The 17,985-nt window shown below is 34.8% G+C and overlaps 1 protein-coding gene across 2 annotated transcripts; it reads left to right on the forward strand.

Annotated features, from left to right (window-relative positions):
• The first annotated feature begins 448 nt into the window (after window positions 1-448).
• Window positions 449-10,535, forward strand: LOC148605641 (heat shock 70 kDa protein 12A-like). 2 transcript variants are annotated; one of them, XM_088548689.1, is made up of 5 exons: window positions 449-609; window positions 3,528-3,888; window positions 5,067-5,285; window positions 6,720-6,879; window positions 7,858-10,535. In XM_088548689.1, the coding sequence occupies exons 2-5, from the start codon at window positions 3,589-3,591 to the stop codon at window positions 8,910-8,912; spliced, it is 1,734 nt and encodes a 577-aa protein (XP_088404815.1). In that variant the 5' UTR covers window positions 449-609; window positions 3,528-3,588; the 3' UTR covers window positions 8,913-10,535. The 2 variants fall into 2 exon arrangements, with proteins under 2 accessions (XP_088404815.1, XP_088404816.1); XM_088548690.1 differs by having other exon boundaries at window positions 467-615.
• The last annotated feature ends 7,450 nt before the right edge of the window (window positions 10,536-17,985 follow it).

Consider the following 17,985-nt stretch of genomic DNA (forward strand, 5'->3'; position numbering starts at 1 on the left):
CCCCTGTTCCTCATAGTGCTGTGAAAAAAGTTCTCGTCTTATTTAAAAAATTTAAACAGTTTCTGAAAGGAAAAACATTTCTGTACATTTTATATGTGCATTTTGCTTCTTGTGATGTGAAGCCTAATCTCCATAATGATTTTTAAATATACCCCTATCTTGTGAAAACACTGGGATTTCCCATGCTATTTATAGACCCTTCACTTCCGGTGACCAGTACTGCACTGCAAGTCTGCTAACCCCACATGCCATTCTGAGGATTGTGAGCTGACATATGTAGAATCATGCTGATGTATAGTCATCTGCAGGTTAAAGTTAAGGTAAAGTCCAGAGAAGCCATTGAATATTGTGAAATTAGCATAGAAGCCTATGGGAAGTGGAATTAGTGGTTTTTAGCCTATAAGTCGAAACTAATTTCCGGTGAAAATTGTCCGGATCCGACTCTAAATTCTTAAGAAGAATTTTGCGTTTTGCGCATGCTCAAGTATACAGATTTCAATGAAAACGAAAGTTGCCGGAGTTGCTGCCCAAATTCCTTACAGTTTTGGTATGCAGAAGTGTACGCAGGTCATCTTCATTTACAGCTGACTCATTTATATGGATGTTCAGGCACAGGTACCGTCCAAACTGAAAAAGAGACTAAACATTGATAGTCTTCACTTACAACACTCTCTAATAGTTTTTTACTTCCTTAATGAAACACACCAAAATGATAAAAATATTAGTTTTCTAGTCATCTCGGCCATTGAACGTTTCAGCCAAAGTACTTTTTGACCATAGTCTATTTCAGCCACAGTCGTTTCGGCCATTGCTTTTGATATGCAATCAGTATGTAATTTAATTTCCATTCCACTCATCATTTAATCATCATGTGTATTTATCTTTTTTTTCTAATTACTATGAAAAATGTTTTTTTAAATAAATTATTATCATAATTTAATAAGTTTGCCATTGTCATCCATCATGATCTTTATTTTACTCAAAGCTGCATTAGCTGTCAAATTTGTTCAGTTTTGATTCTACTGAAATTTGCTGATTCAATGAAATAAGTTTGTAGTAATGAAATTGAAGCAATAATTGTTGATAATACCAAAAGAATATTGTGAAAACAACATTTTTTTTAATCAGAGAAGATTGATAGCTCTGATCTTATTATTTTTCGTCATTACTTCTAAAGATTGCCGACAGGACATTCACCTGGGTTAAAAATACTTTAACCTTTGTAAAAAAATAATAAGGGATACACAGGTAAGCACGTGTCTTGTTTTCATTTCATTTCATGTACTTCTTGATTAGTTTTCAAATAAATAATGACCGTATTATTTGAGCTACATTATATCACAATAGGTAAATTTCAAAAGGATCCTTGCGTTATATTCGAACTTTTTTCTTTTACGGCTTGAGTCCGTCAGTCTTACCTACCGTTGAATAACCACTTTCGCTTTGCCATCAGATTTGTTATTAAAGAAGTGAATATTACAGCATTTGCGCTGATTGAGGTCACCAGAAGTCACATGCATAAGAATTTATCTATGTCGATTTTTTGTCTTGCAAGACAATAAATATATAGACACCTAATTCATGTATTTAATGCATTTTATTTGTGGATATCATATGAAGTTATACAGGAAAAGTACAATTTAGTAGAAATAATTTAAAGTTAAGGTTTATTTCAACAGAAACAAAAATTGACGAAAATGACAGCTAATGCAGCTGTAAATACAAATTTATGTAAAATTTATAACTGTATACAATATTAAAAAAATGTATGAACGAAATATGCAGCAGCCAAGATAACTTTGTGAGTGACTATGGTAGTGTGGAAGAAACAATTTGCATTAAATTATTATTTGATTTAAATAACTATTATGTTGACTTGTTGTTCAAGAGGTGAGAAATGCTAGAGGTTTCGTTGGCCCTGTTATTTAAGACATTGATTAACACTGGAATACTAACTGAGTTTTGAAGCCTTTATATAATTTCACATCTTCATCTTGATCAAGTGGGATTCAAATCAGTGTCATTAGTCCAGATAATCGTGACATTCACTGAGACATATATTTTCAATCTGACGTTTATGAGGCAAGGGGTCCATCAAACAATAAAAAATTAGCTTCCCAAGATGGCATAATTATTTGGACTAACCTCTTATTCTATAGTCAGTGCTCTAACCAACTGAGCTAGAGAGTTACATGTAACTACCTAGCCCAGCTGATCATGGCTGGATGTATATACCTTACTGATTTTACTGAGGGATCCTCCTAAAAATCTTCGCAACCTAATCAATCTCTACTGTAACTGCAGATCTTTGGTTAGCACCAAGGAGTCTACTACTCACTCTACTTGGAACTCTCCTCACAGGTTAGATCCTTACTTGCAGCCATCTGCTACACATGCATATATATATATATATGCATGTGTAGCAGGTGGTATATATATATATAGGATATAGCTGGCTGAGTGGTCTAGGGCGCTGGACTTAGTGCAGGCGGTGTTGCCATAGATGTCACAGCGGTATGAGTTTGAGTCCCGCGGAGGGAACGACAAAAAATTGCTTCGCAAATATGACAGTTTTAACATCGTTGGGAATTTTTCAGACCCTTCTATATATATAACAATAGTGCCAGAAACCTGTAAAATCAAGTGGTTGCAGGGATGACGCTACATTAGTATTTAGGTCCACCTGGCGGCCTCATTCCCCTCCTGGTGGACTCATTCCCCATCTCAGCGAGCAAACTTTATTTTCCATATTTTTTTCGCATCTGTGCCCAGTTTATAGTTATTGTAGTGTGTTTAATCATTTGCAGAAGGTAAAGTGCATTTACACGCATAATTCCTGACAGCACAGAAAAAATACAGTTGTCTCTTGATCTTTCCATTTCTTTATTTTTTCCTGATTTTTTTTTTTGGCGAGGAAAAATTCCCAATTGCTTGAATGGGGGACCCAGTTGAAAAAAGTCAAAATCATCCCTGGGTTGCCCTAAGAACATAATATAAGGCTTTTAATAGAATTTTATGATGACCTGACTCCAGAAGGACAGTTTTTTTTTTTATAATTTCAATTATAATTTAATTTTTTTTTTATAAAATGAAAACCCAAAATTTCATTAGACTTAAAATGTTACTTTTAACCACCTTGGGGTCTTATGGTAGCATGCTCGCCTTGAGTGTGGGAGGTCATGGGTTAGATCCCTGGCCAAGTCGTACTGAAAACTTGAAAATCTGTAATCACTGCTTCTCCACCAAGTATGCGATACTTAAAAGGTAGAGTGACAGAATATTTTGTCAAGGTGGAATGATATATATACCTGTGGGTTGTTTCTTCTGTAAGCTAACACAATTAAGAACCAACTTCATGTTGGGCTAGTACAAAGTAGGGTCAGTTTGATTGGTTTTTTACTATTTTTAATCAATCAATCAGTCGAATTGCTTCTTTTTAAATTTAAAAAAATTCAAACCAAAAAAGTCATTTATTCTTAGTGTTATTTACTTTACAAATAAAGTGGATATAATATTACTCATTTCAGATTAACGGCATGTTGAGTTGATGTTGATGTTGGAAAATTTTATTTAAATAAACTCTGAAGAATGGCAACTGGTGGTAACAAGTTATTTTGTGCTGCTATAGACTTTGGAACAACTTATTCTGGCTATGCCTTCAGTTCTAAGGATGACTTTGAGAAAGAGCCAACAAAGATCAATACTAATGTTTGGTCTGGATCCAGGTTGTTGTCGCTGAAAGCTCCAACAGCATGTCTACTTGATAACAACCAAGAATTTGTGGCTTTTGGCTATGAAGCTGAAAATAAGTATTCAGAACTGGTGGCTGATGAGGAGAATGAACCATTTTACTACTTCCATCGCTTTAAAATGCTTCTGCACGAAAGAGTATGTACATTTGGTGAAATAAAAAAAAAATTATTATATAAGTGATTCTTGTCACCTCTTTGAATAAAATAGGTTTGGTAAGTTGGAAAATTATTATTATTTTTTTTTTTCAAACGACTGATAAAGTCACCTTGAAATGTTGCTAAAGGTTCAATGACAGCATTAATTACAACAACTTATCACTAGAAATCATCACATGGACAGGAATGAAACATCAACTGGCTGTAAAATTTATGGCTTTCAGTTGTCACATAACTGCAGATGCATGCAAGTGTACTGCCAATGTTGTTTACTATTTTAAATATCAGCGGTCCTTTTCACAAAAAATCGTATGTGTAAAATTAGTCGTAATTTATGATGTCATAATAGAGTGAAGTATTGTGACGTCACAACTTACGATTAATTTTACTCTTACAATTTTTTTGTGAAAAGGGCTGCAGGTCTGGTCTGGAGAGGTTACCAAAAAAAATCTGGATTCACCCATTACCCAAACTGGGTAGGGTCAGTCGTTTTTTTTGTGTTTTTTTAAATTTATTTTGGCAAAAATTGGGTGACTGGAACCACACATATTTTTTTAAAAATCATACTTGCCCAAAGTACAACCATATTTTATGTTTTTTTTAATATCATTATCCTAAGGACAATAAATTTGCTTTTAGTATGGGCAAGTGAAACAGTGTTCTAGGATTCCTGTTACCCAGGGCAAGTGAAATTTGGGTCAGGGAAAGTTAGGTACTTAGTTACACTTTCCTGTGGCAAGTTGAAAACTTCAAATGCTGTAAGGATTTGTTTTGTTAGGAAAACAGTCATTGATTGTGGGAAAGTTGATTTTATATGGATTTTTTCCAAGGAAACCACAATTTTTTTAAAAATCCTAGAACACTGAAATTTCATCAACATGACCAAAAGGATGAGATTAACATAAAAGTTTAATGTCAGTACCTTTATGACTGTATAACTTGATCTGCCATGTTTTTTTTAGGAAATTTGATTGAAGTTCTGTTTTATCCCCCCAAAATAAAAAAAACGAAAAAAAAACAAAAACAATAAACAAACAAACAAAAGCATATACCTTAACAGTGCTCAATATTTCATTCATGTTAAGCTAAATATTATATGCCCTATAGTTCCGAGTCTTGTTGTCTGTAATATAACTGGATCTCATTTTGTCTTTGCAGAGAATTACTAGAGACATAAAAATTAAAGATGAAACAGGCAAAGAAATGGAAGCATTGAAAGTGTTTCAGTTTTGTATACAGTTTCTAAAGGAACATTTATTCAAGAGTATTTCTGACAAAATTAAAGGAATCAAGGAGCATGATCTACATTATGTGTTGACTGTACCAGCAATCTGGGAAGATTCTGCAAAACAATTTATGAGAGAGGCTGCTTTGCAGGTTTGTATTTCATGTCCTAGGGAGCCAGTAAAATATAAGGAGAATAGATTTGGTGAATATGTCAAAGAGACACCACCACCAGAATGAAAAATTTCAGCTGAAGGCCACCCTCTGGGTCTTTAATGACAACAAGTAAATCTTCACACCCCAAGGCAGGCTGCAAGTACACCACTGCTTCAACAATTTTTCTGAAGCCTATATAAGAAAACTGTGATTTCATTAAGTTATTCTTATTACGAAGAATTTGAATAAAACTTGGGTTGATGGAAGCTTGAGTGACATAGAAAGACATTCATGGGATTTATGGTCACAATTTGGTGAAAATAGAGCTAGAATTTAGATGTTTGTACATTACCATTCAACAGAAAAGTTCTGTACATGAAGGTTTCACTATTGAGTTATAAAACAAATGTGTTTTAATGTGGCCAATGTGTATAATAGTGGATATTTGTATGACTGCAAAAAAATTGCTATAGATAAAGATATCAATCTCTCATTCATAGGCCTTTGGTGTCTGGACAAAAAGTTGCATGAATTGAATGTAAATGTGTGGATCTCTTTGAAATTGTGCCACTATGAAAGTTGCATGCCATGCAAGAAAGGTTGTGATTGATTTCTGGTGGTTGTGACTTGTACCATTTCTGAATTAGCCTAGTAGGGGCCAATAAGTCCACAATAAGCTTTTTTCTGATGTCCAGACTGTAATTTGACTGTACATGTAAGTGAATTGATCTCTTTGAAATTGTACCACAAGGTGCAATACCACAAATTGGTTATTTTATACAGTGTTTAATTCTAGTACAAATAAATATGGAGCTGTTTTTCTGTATGTAAATGTTGGATCTAATTTTTTATTAAACTATTGTCTGTGAACGTTGAAAGTTTTGTTCAAACAATACAAATAGATATGAAGCTGTTTTTTTTTGTATGTAATTGTTAGATCTAATTTTTTATTAAATTATTGTCTGTGAACTTTGAAAGTTTTGTTGAAACAGTACAAATAGATATGGAGCTGTTTTTTTTTATGTAAATGTTGGATTTAATTTTTTTATTAAACTATTGTCTGTGGACTTTGAAAGTTTTGTTCAAACAGTTCAAGTAGAGTATGCAAACCCTGCTGGAGCATCTTGTCTATAGATGCTCCCAGTTTTTAGTTGAGTCCAAGTTGCTCATTTACATTTGTTTGTTTGTACTTGTTATTTTGTCGATTATAAGTTCTTAGTTGTGTGTGCCTTTTTTCCCTAGTTATTAAGTTTGGATTATATTCTATTATTAATAAGCATTTGAATCCTGGCTCGGTTGTTTTTTCCTTCCGTGTTTACTTCTGATCATAAGTGTTTTTTGTTGGATCAATTTAAAACTATAATGAAGTGAAAGTTTACGATATATATTTATACCAATATATATGTCTACATTTTTTCACTGTATATCTAGGCTGGTATTAAAGCAGGACAACTGAGTATAGCTTTAGAACCAGAAGCAGCCAGTATATACTGTCAAAACCTTAAAACAGACCGTTCAGAAGCCAAAGGGAAAAACTTGTTTTCTGCTACAATTAAACCTGGGACCAAATATATGGTAGTAGACCTTGGAGGTAAGCACATTATCAGAAAACTTGGAAATTATTTGTGCAGAAAGAGACATACCAGGATTTATCACCAACATAGTGGTACACCACTCTGAGAGTGGCAGCAAATAACATTATTATTTCTTTAGATTTCCTATAAATTCTTTTTGGAAGTTGTTTGGCATAACCTACCTTTCAAACAACATGAAAAAATTGTGAATGTTTCTTTTGAAAAATAAAATTATGGGTAATCAATACATAGTGGTGTACCACTATGTCAATGGTCAGTCATGGTATGTCTTTTTCTGTACTGTACATACTTGGGGAACAGATAGAGTTTTCAAGGGAGCTTTGGGCTGGTTAAGAATTGCATTATTTCAGACTGATTACATGTAAATTGACATGGAAAGAGGGACAGCTCTTAGTCTTTCCAAACTCACCCAAGCATATTGCATTATTACAAATGTGTCAGGTTCCTGTTGCATTGGACGCTTAGTTACTGTACATATTAAATTTGCTTGTGGTGAAAACTAAATTAAGATCAAGATATTGGTAATTGTGATGCTTGATTTACTATCATTTCCAACTCAAAATATAATGCTTTACTGTGGCTGCCCTTAATAACACAAAACATGAAATTCTTCTTACAAAATGACAAGTAGTTTCAAAGTGTACAAAATGTATTCAGTAAAATGATAGATTGGTTGTTAGTACTCTAACATGACTTATGTGTAGCAAAAACAACTTATTGAGTCAAAAAAGGAACCAGTCAGTGGACCCAACCTTCTGTCCGTCTTTCACTTTTCGTAACAGATTTCTCGGCTTCTATTGGAGAGAATGCTTAGATATACATGTATACATCTTAGTTCTTTGAAAAATCTGAAACTATAGCGATTTTCAAGGTCTAAGTCACAGAGGGTATTGTGAACTTTGATGTCAGTTTTTTTACATAATTTGTATAGACAATTTGTTACTATATATACATGTATTCCATTATTTTTACAGGAGGTACAGCTGATATTACTGTTCACGAGAGATTTGCTGATGGAACTTTGAAGGAAATAATCCCCGCAAGTGGGGGACCTTGGGGTGGTAAATCTATTGATGAGGCCTTCCATAGCTTCCTTAAGCGTATATGCGGTCCTAAAACGATGGAAGAGTTGAAGAAAATTGAATTGGAGGATTTTATAGACTTATTCAGAGAGTTTGAGACTAAAAAACGATCAATACGAGTTGACCAGACTAATAAAGTTGTAGTAACGCTACCAGTATCTTTACTGGATTTGGTGAAACAACATAGGGGCAAGATGGAGACAGCGCTGGAACATTCACCATATGGTCAAGCTGTGTCTTATAGTAAGCAAAAGTTACATATTTCACCCGATACGTTTAGAGATCTTTTTAAGTCTACAGCCGATTGCCTCATCAAGCATTTAGAAAAATTATTTAGAGATGAAAAATTAGATAATTGTGAGAATCTAATAATGGTTGGAGGGTTTTCAGAATGTGAGCTTATGCAGCATAGAATAAAAGAAAAATTTGGCAAAAACAAGAAAATAATTATCCCTGAGGAAGCTGGGTTAGCTGTATTGAAGGGGGCCGTTTTGTTTGGTCACCAACCTAAAGCAATCAGTGCTAGAGTATTGCGTCGTACATACGGCATACAGAGCTGGCCAGAGTGGGATCCACAAATGCATCCGGAGACTAAGAAAGTTAATCTTGGCGGAATTACCCGCTGTAAAGATGTTTTCTTTAAGTATGTACAGGTTGGACAGCAGGTTGAGACAGGACATGAAGAATCACAGGTATTCCAGGCTCTTAAACCAGACGAGAGAACCTTAGAATGTACAATCTACACATCTACTGACCCCAATCCACGGTATGTTACTGACCCTAGCTGTCAACGTCTTGGAAATCTAATCATTCCATTACCAGAAATTCGCCCAGGTCAGACATTAGAAATTGAAGAAACCATGATTTTTGGTGACACTGAACTGTTGGTTAGAGCTAGAGACTTACATACAGGAAGAGTAGTAGAAACCCAGTTTGACCTACTTTGAGTGTAATCAAATGCACTTAAATGTACACTTTGTCTTTTTCATCTGTTAAGTCTTTGGTCATTTTAGTTCTTACATGTGTAAAATCAGGATGAATAGCTTGAAGAATAGATTTATTTTATGGTAAGTTCCTAGTTTGACACCAATTGGGTTTTGTCAGACTTGTATCTTCACAGAGGATGATGAAATGTTTTTGAAAACTATTGAAAAGCAGAAAAGATTATTCAAGATTTAAGAAAAATCTTTCAGGATGGAATGCTTTTGAAAAATCGGGAAAAAAACAAAGTAAGATTTATTGTAGATTTGTGAAAAATCTCAGAAGATGAAATCTTTTTAAAAATTGGAGAAATGCTGAAAAATAAATTCAACTTTCGAGAAATATAGGAATAAATTCAGTTTTCTAGCATATCATAATTGAAATGAGGAAAAACAGCAAATAATCTATTTCACATTCAGTACCAATTCATTCTAATTTAAATAGATCAAGCTTTTCTGTTAAATTCCATTGGACTTTCTGTTCAGATGACCTTTCAGCCTGTCCAATCAGATTTCAGCTTTCATGATTTTGAAAGCATGATTTAAAGGGAAAACCCCAGGGAAAGTGAAATGGAGTGTTGTTAGATCTTATATGCTGTGACTGAAAAGAATGGATTAAAGCCCATTAAATGTAGATGTGCTTTGAGGACATGTATTTACTTGATTACTCAGTTAAAGTTTATTGTAACTGTTACAGTGTATTTATGTTGTCATATTCTATCCTTCAATCAACAGAAACCATGAAACTTGAGAAATCATATTCGTAAATTTCTTTATTTTACATAATCAAAATTTCTTTATTATCTTCCTTTCATATTTGAAAATGGAACTCCAACTGTTTTGGAATTACACAATCTGTGATGTAATATAATCAAAGTTAAAGATAAGAAAGTGAAATCACCACCATATAGAGAATGAACATCCCTCCCCTTAGATTTCAAGTCTTACCTTTCGATTCTGTTTAAGCCATATCACTGGGGTTTCAGAATTGACGCTTGAGCTTGCATGTACCAGAACCTATCATAATCAGGGGCAAATCCAGAATTTCAGGGGTGAAAAAGGGACATGCGAAGTGAGACAAGAAAAATTTCTGGGGTATTATTGGTGTGAAATCAAGATTTAAAGCAGAAATAAAATCAATTATAGGGGATGGGCGCTCACAGCGTCTACCTATGAATCTGCCTGCTAAGGTAATATAACACCTGAGTGTTCCAAAACCTCTTGTTCTACCCCCTCCTTCCCATTGTTACGATAGCATGCACTAGAAAGTAAATTAGGGACAGGTTTTCAAAGGATTTATCCCCTGGACAAGATAAGTCAACCGGTAATACAAATCATATCTATCCAACGATTAAAAGTTTTTTTTATTTACATTGGGGTCTTTGGCTGATGTTGATTTCGCAGTATCGTAATGATCTATGTGACATATAAAGACTTAGTAATTGTTTTGTGATAATAATTGATCTTGTTTGTTTATACAATAAAGTACATATTTCATGATACTTCAAATGCAATGACATACTAATTTTTCATGGTATTGTGAAAGATTGTGCATGTGACTTGATTTTATTAATAAATTAATTTGGTAAACCTTATCTTTTACAAAGTACATAATTTCAAGTTATATGTGTCCTTTTCTTTTGTCTTTTTTCACGAACTGAGCAGTATAACAGGTTGCGTCGGTGAACGTTTAACATAAGGAAATTCCTGTAAAAATGAACGAATTTAAAATACAGTAGAAATTTTTTTAGTCCCAATTTCTACAAAATTTCTCCGCGGTAAATTCAATGTACATGATTGCATTCCTCATAAAAGTCACTGCGATTTCCAATCCGATTTCAGATATCTTTTACGGTTTTCGAGTTATAAGGCATCAAAAGGGCCACACCCGAAAAAAATCCACCTTATATTTCCCTCTATAGCTATATAGTGATAGGGTGTTCGTCCGTTGTCATTCGGTCCGTAACAAATATTTCTGTCGAAGATTTCTTTGCGTCTACTGGAGGGAGTGATTAGATATTTGGTATATGGTTTACGCGTGATGTCTTGTAGCGTCTCCCTTTCCCAGATTTCTAGGTGATCTACTTCCTGTTTTCCGAGCGACTGAGAATTTTTACATGTGATGTAGTTAGAAATTTTCCGTCGCTGATTTCTCAGCACCCACTGGAAGGAATTATTAGATTATTTGTATATGGCTTAAGCATAAGCATAATGACTTGTACAGTATCTCCCCTTTCCAGATTTTTTGGTCATCTACTTCCTGTTTTCCGAGTGACGTACTTTTTTTTTACATCTGCGGTATTGGGATATTTTCCGTCGCAGATGGGAAGGGAATGATTTATAATAATGGATTTTATAAGCAAAAGGCGGATAATTTGAGATACATTGTAACTTGAGCAGGGCTTAGCTTTAATTGATTATAGTTAGAGATCTAATAAAATGGGAGGTACAGAAAGTGAGCAGTGTTCACAACTCTAAAAGATCAAAACACACTGATTACGTGTATATGTGTTGTTTGACGGTATTGTTGGATAATATGGAAACAAAAGAAAAATGTAAACAAATCATATAAGGCTCTTTACAGCATATGCCCTATTCCTCCTACATTAACGAACATGTATGATTGTAACAAATGCATGTACCAAGCTCGTCCTTTGAAAATGAGTCGTGTAGTAAAAGCATAATACACAATTTGGTCAGTGTTACATTATGTGCCTGTGCATATCGACACATAAAAATTCATGCATCGGGCTCAAATTTCTACCTTGTACATGTACATGAACTTTATACATGAAGAAAAGTTACAAGTATATTAAGTTCGAATTGAACTACTTCCATTGACTGATAAAATGGCTTTCGGTTTTTTTTCTCATCAATTCGGAGGTCTTACATGTATGGTACGTGTAGTTTATAGGTTTGAAGGGACAAAACTACAGTAGGGGGACCCTTTTTATGCCATTTTCTTTCTTTTTTTTTAATTTAAGAATCTTTTTGAAATATATTAGGTAGCCCTTAAAAGGGCTGTTTTATGTATGAAAATCATCTGGTATCTTCTCGGAGTCTGCGACCTTCAGACTGAGTGGATGTTCTTTGGCATCTAAGTACATATCTCTTCTTGGCTTGTATGGCACAAAAGCTGGTAGTTCACCAGTCCGAGCTAGTTGACTTCCCTCAAGAGTATTCAGATACGAGAATCTATGAGTTCGTTTCTCTCATTTACTTCCCCTGGAGACTACTTTACCAATTCATACTCTGTATGACATGGCACACTGTCTAGGCACAATTTTTCCTTTTATACCACGGATTGAAATTTCACTGGGAATTTCAACCAATCAGAATTACTGTTCTATCATGTAGAGTAAAGGATATTTTGGCGGCAACTTGCCTTTAATATAGTAATTCTAAGCCTGTAAATACAAAAGATACTAACACAATTATTTGCTAAATAAGTAAACCATCGTCAAGCGGCTGTCAGTACTGATTTAAAAGAAAAAAAAAACGTGCAACGTTTGCCATTGAATGGACAGAAAATGTGTCGATTAGCCTACGTGCAGAAACTTGTAATATAAGTGTTTTTCTGTAGGTCTGAATTTTATTTTATTTAAATTTTTTTTTATGATTTAAGATGTGAATACGGCGTAAAACTTTAAAATGTAATGTGGGGTCTTTTGTAATTATCAGTGCTAGTGCGCATACATGTAACTAGAAACTTGTATCAAGCAGGGCCTTGAGCATTTTATTATAAATATCAATTTAAGAATCTTTTGGAAAGATTTCGATGATTCTGTCATTAAAAGTGGCGCTGTTTTGGGAATGTACTGGTTTGGTCGCGCCGCGGATTTTACGGATGCACCATGGATTTTACAACGCATCACCTTCTTGGGGTATTTTTAGCTTCGTCTTTCTATAACATCGAAGTTCCTTCACTCCCCTCGGCACGCTTCCCCGTGCGCCAGCTAACTTCTACCTTGACTGCATGGCGATCAGGACCGACGAAATAAAACACAATATGTTTACGAGCAAGGCCGTGATAAGAGCAGGTTGCATGTGAAGTTTTCAAAAACGTTATAGTGCCGTACATGTACACCTTTGACCACTTTTACATGTATCTATGACCACTTTTACATGTATCTACGTATGTTGCTTTTTTCCCTCATAACGGCCTATATATATATAATGAATCGAGCAAGTTTAATGGATTTTATAGGCAAAAGGCGGATAATTTGAGATACATTGTAACTTGAGCAGGGCTTAGCTTTAATTGATTATAGTTAGAGATCTAATAAAATGGGAGGTACAGAAAGTGAGCAGTGTTCACAACTCTAAAAGATCAAAACACACTGATTACGTGTATATGTGTTGTTTGACGGTATTGTTGGATAATATGGAAACAAAAGAAAAATGTAAACAAATCATATAAGGCTCTTTACAGCATATGCCCTATTCCTCCTACATTAACGAACATGTATGATTGTAACAAATGCATGTACCAAGCTCGTCCTTTGAAAATGAGTCGTGTAGTAAAAGCATAATACACAATTTGGTCAGTGTTACATTATGTGCCTGTGCATATCGACACATAAAAATTCATGCATCGGGCTCAAATTTCTACCTTGTACATGTACATGAACTTTATACATGAAGAAAAGTTACAAGTATATTAAGTTCGAATTGAACTACTTCCATTGACTGATAAAATGGCTTTCGGTTTTTTTTCTCATCAATTCGGAGGTCTTACATGTATGGTACGTGTAGTTTATAGGTTTGAAGGGACAAAACTACAGTAGGGGGACCCTTTTTATGCCATTTTCTTTCTTTTTTTTTAATTTAAGAATCTTTTTGAAATATATTAGGTAGCCCTTAAAAGGGCTGTTTTATGTATGAAAATCATCTGGTATCTTCTCGGAGTCTGCGACCTTCAGACTGAGTGGATGTTCTTTGGCATCTAAGTACATATCTCTTCTTGGCTTGTATGGCACAAAAGCTGGTAGTTCACCAGTCCGAGCTAGTTGACTTCCCTCAAGAGTATTCAGATACGAGAATCTATGAGTTCGTTTCTCTCATTTACTTCCCCTGGAGACTACTTTACCAATTCATACTCTGTATGACATGGCACACTGTCTAGGCACAATTTTTCCTTTTATACCACGGATTGAAATTTCACTGGGAATTTCAACCAATCAGAATTACTGTTCTATCATGTAGAGTAAAGGATATTTTGGCGGCAACTTGCCTTTAATATAGTAATTCTAAGCCTGTAAATACAAAAGATACTAACACAATTATTTGCTAAATAAGTAAACCATCGTCAAGCGGCTGTCAGTACTGATTTAAAAGAAAAAAAAAACGTGCAACGTTTGCCATTGAATGGACAGAAAATGTGTCGATTAGCCTACGTGCAGAAACTTGTAATATAAGTGTTTTTCTGTAGGTCTGAATTTTATTTTATTTAAATTTTTTTTTATGATTTAAGATGTGAATACGGCGTAAAACTTTAAAATGTAATGTGGGGTCTTTTGTAATTATCAGTGCTAGTGCGCATACATGTAACTAGAAACTTGTATCAAGCAGGGCCTTGAGCATTTTATTATAAATATCAATTTAAGAATCTTTTGGAAAGATTTCGATGATTCTGTCATTAAAAGTGGCGCTGTTTTGGGAATGTACTGGTTTGGTCGCGCCGCGGATTTTACGGATGCACCATGGATTTTACAACGCATCACCTTCTTGGGGTATTTTTAGCTTCGTCTTTCTATAACATCGAAGTTCCTTCACTCCCCTCGGCACGCTTCCCCGTGCGCCAGCTAACTTCTACCTTGACTGCATGGCGATCAGGACCGACGAAATAAAACACAATATGTTTACGAGCAAGGCCGTGATAAGAGCAGGTTGCATGTGAAGTTTTCAAAAACGTTATAGTGCCGTACATGTACACCTTTGACCACTTTTACATGTATCTATGACCACTTTTACATGTATCTACGTATGTTGCTTTTTTCCCTCATAACGGCCTATATATATATAATGAATCGAGCAAGTTTAATGGATTTTATAGGCAAAAGGCGGATAATTTGAGATACATTGTAACTTGAGCAGGGCTTAGCTTTAATTGATTATAGTTAGAGATCTAATAAAATGGGAGGTACAGAAAGTGAGCAGTGTTCACAACTCTAAAAGATCAAAACACACTGATTACGTGTATATGTGTTGTTTGACGGTATTGTTGGATAATATGGAAACAAAAGAAAAATGTAAACAAATCATATAATGCTCTTTACAGCATATGCCCTATTCCTCCTACATTAACGAACATGTATGATTGTAACAAATGCATGTACCAAGCTCGTCCTTTGAAAATGAGTCGTGTAGTAAAAGCATAATACACAATTTGGTCAGTGTTACATTATGTGCCTGTGCATATCGACACATAAAAATTCATGCATCGGGCTCAAATTTCTACCTTGTACATGTACATGAACTTTATACATGAAGAAAAGTTACAAGTATATTAAGTTCGAATTGAACTACTTCCATTGACTGATAAAATGGCTTTCGGGTTTTTTTTCTCATCAATTCGGAGGTCTTACATGTATGGTACATGTAGTTTATAGGTTTGAAGGGACAAAACTACAGTAGGGGGACCCTTTTTATGCCATTTTCTTTCTTTTTTTTTCAATTTAAGAATCTTTTTGAAATATATTAGGTAGCCCTTAAAAGGGCTGTTTTATGTATGAAAATCATCTGGTATCTTCTCGGAGTCTGCGACCTTCAGACTGAGTGGATGTTCTTTGGCATCTAAGTACATATCTCTTCTTGGCTTGTATGGCACAAAAGCTGGTAGTTCACCAGTCCGAGCTAGTTGACTTCCCTCAAGAGTATTCAGATACGAGAATCTATGAGTTCGTTTCTCTCATTTTCTTCCCCTGGAGACTACTTAACCAATTCATACTCTGTATGACATGGCACACTGTCTAGGCACAGTTTTTCCTTTTATACCACGGATTGAAATTTCACTGGGAATTCCAACCAATCAGAATTACTGTTCTATCATGTAGAGTAAAGGATATTTTGGCGGCAACTTGCCTTTAATATAGTAATTCTAAGCCTGTAAATACAAAAGATACTAACACAATTATTTGCTAAATAAGTAAACCATCGTCAAGCGCCTGTCAGTACTGATTTAAAAGAAAAAAACGTGCAACGTTTGCCATTGAGTGGACAGAAAATGTGTCGATTAGCCTACGTGCAGAAACTTGTAATTTAAGTGTTTTTCTGTAGGTCTGAAGAAGATAAAATTTACTTCAATTTTATTTTATTTAAATTTTTTTTATGATTTAAGATGTGAATACGGCGTAAAACTTTAAAATGTAATGTGGGGTCTTTTGTAATTATCAGTGCTAGTGCGCATACATGTAACTAGAAACTTGTATCAAGCAGGGCCTTGAGCATTTTATTATAAATATCAATTTAAGAATCTTTTGGAAAGATTTCGATGATTCTGTCATTAAAAGTGGCGCTGTTTTGGGAATGTACTGGTTTGGTCGCGCCGCGGATTTTACGGATGCACCATGGATTTTACAACGCATCACCTTCTTGGGGTATTTTTAGCTTTGTCTTTCCATAACATCGAAGTTCCTTCACTCCCCTCGGCACGCTTCCCCGTGCGCCAGCTAACTTCTACCTTGACTGCATGGCGATCAGGACCGACGAAATAAAACACAATATATTTACGAGCTAGGCCGTGATAAAAGCAGGTTGCAGGTGAAGTTTTCAAAAACGTTATAGTGCCGTACATGTACACCTTTGACCACTTTTACATGTATCTATGACCACTTTTACATGTATCTACGTATGTTGCTTTTTTCCCTCATAACGGCCTATATATATATAATGAATCGAGCAAGTTTAATGGATTTTATAAGCAAAAGGCGGATAATTTGAGATACATTGTAACTTGAGCAGGGCTTAGCTTTAATTGATTATAGTTAGAGATCTAATAAAATGGGAGGTACAGAAAGTGAGCAGTGTTCACAACTCTAAAAGATCAAAACACACTGATTACGTGTATATGTGTTGTTTGACGGTATTGTTGGATAATATGGAAACAAAAGAAAAATGTAAACAAATCATATAATGCTCTTTACAGCATATGCCCTATTCCTCCTACATTAACGAACATGTATGATTGTAACAAATGCATGTACCAAGCTCGTCCTTTGAAAATGAGTCGTGTAGTAAAAGCATAATACACAATTTGGTCAGTGTTACATTATGTGCCTGTGCATATCGACACATAAAAATTCATGCATCGGGCTCAAATTTCTACCTTGTACATGTACATGAACTATATACATGAAGAAAAGTTACAAGTATATTAAGTTCGAATTGAACTACTTCCATTGACTGATAAAATGGCTTTCGGTTTTTTTTTCTCATCAATTCGGAGGTCTTACATGTATGGTACATGTAGTTTATAGGTTTGAAGGGACAAAACTACAGTAGGGGGACCCTTTTTATGCCATTTTCTTTCTTTTTTTTTCAATTTAAGAATCTTTTTGAAATATATTAGGTAGCCTTTAAAAGGGCTGTTTTATGTATGAAAATCATCTGGTATCTTCTCGGAGTCTGCGACCTTCAGACTGAGTGGATGTTCTTTGGCATCTAAGTACATATCTCTTCTTGGCTTGTATGGCACAAAAGCTGGTAGTTCACCAGTCCGAGCTAGTTGACTTCCCTCAAGAGTATTCAGATACGAGAATCTATGAGTTCGTTTCTTTCATTTACTTCCCCTGGCGACTACTTAACCAATTCATACTCTGTATGACATGGCACACTGTCTAGGCACAGTTTTTTCTTTTATACCACGGATTGAAATTTCACTGGGAATTCCAACCAATCAGAATTACTGTTATATCATGTAGAGTAAAGGATATTTTGGCGGCAACTTGCCTTTAATATAGTAATTCTAAGCCTGTAAATACAAACGATACTAACACAATTATTTGCTAAATAAGTAAACCATCGTCAAGCGGCTGTCAGT

This window comes from Perna viridis, chromosome 10 (genome assembly GCF_037379345.1).
Source record: "Perna viridis isolate PV_CMFRI_1.1 ecotype Kerala chromosome 10, ASM3737934v1, whole genome shotgun sequence".
NCBI classification, from domain to species: domain Eukaryota; kingdom Metazoa; phylum Mollusca; class Bivalvia; order Mytilida; family Mytilidae; genus Perna; species Perna viridis.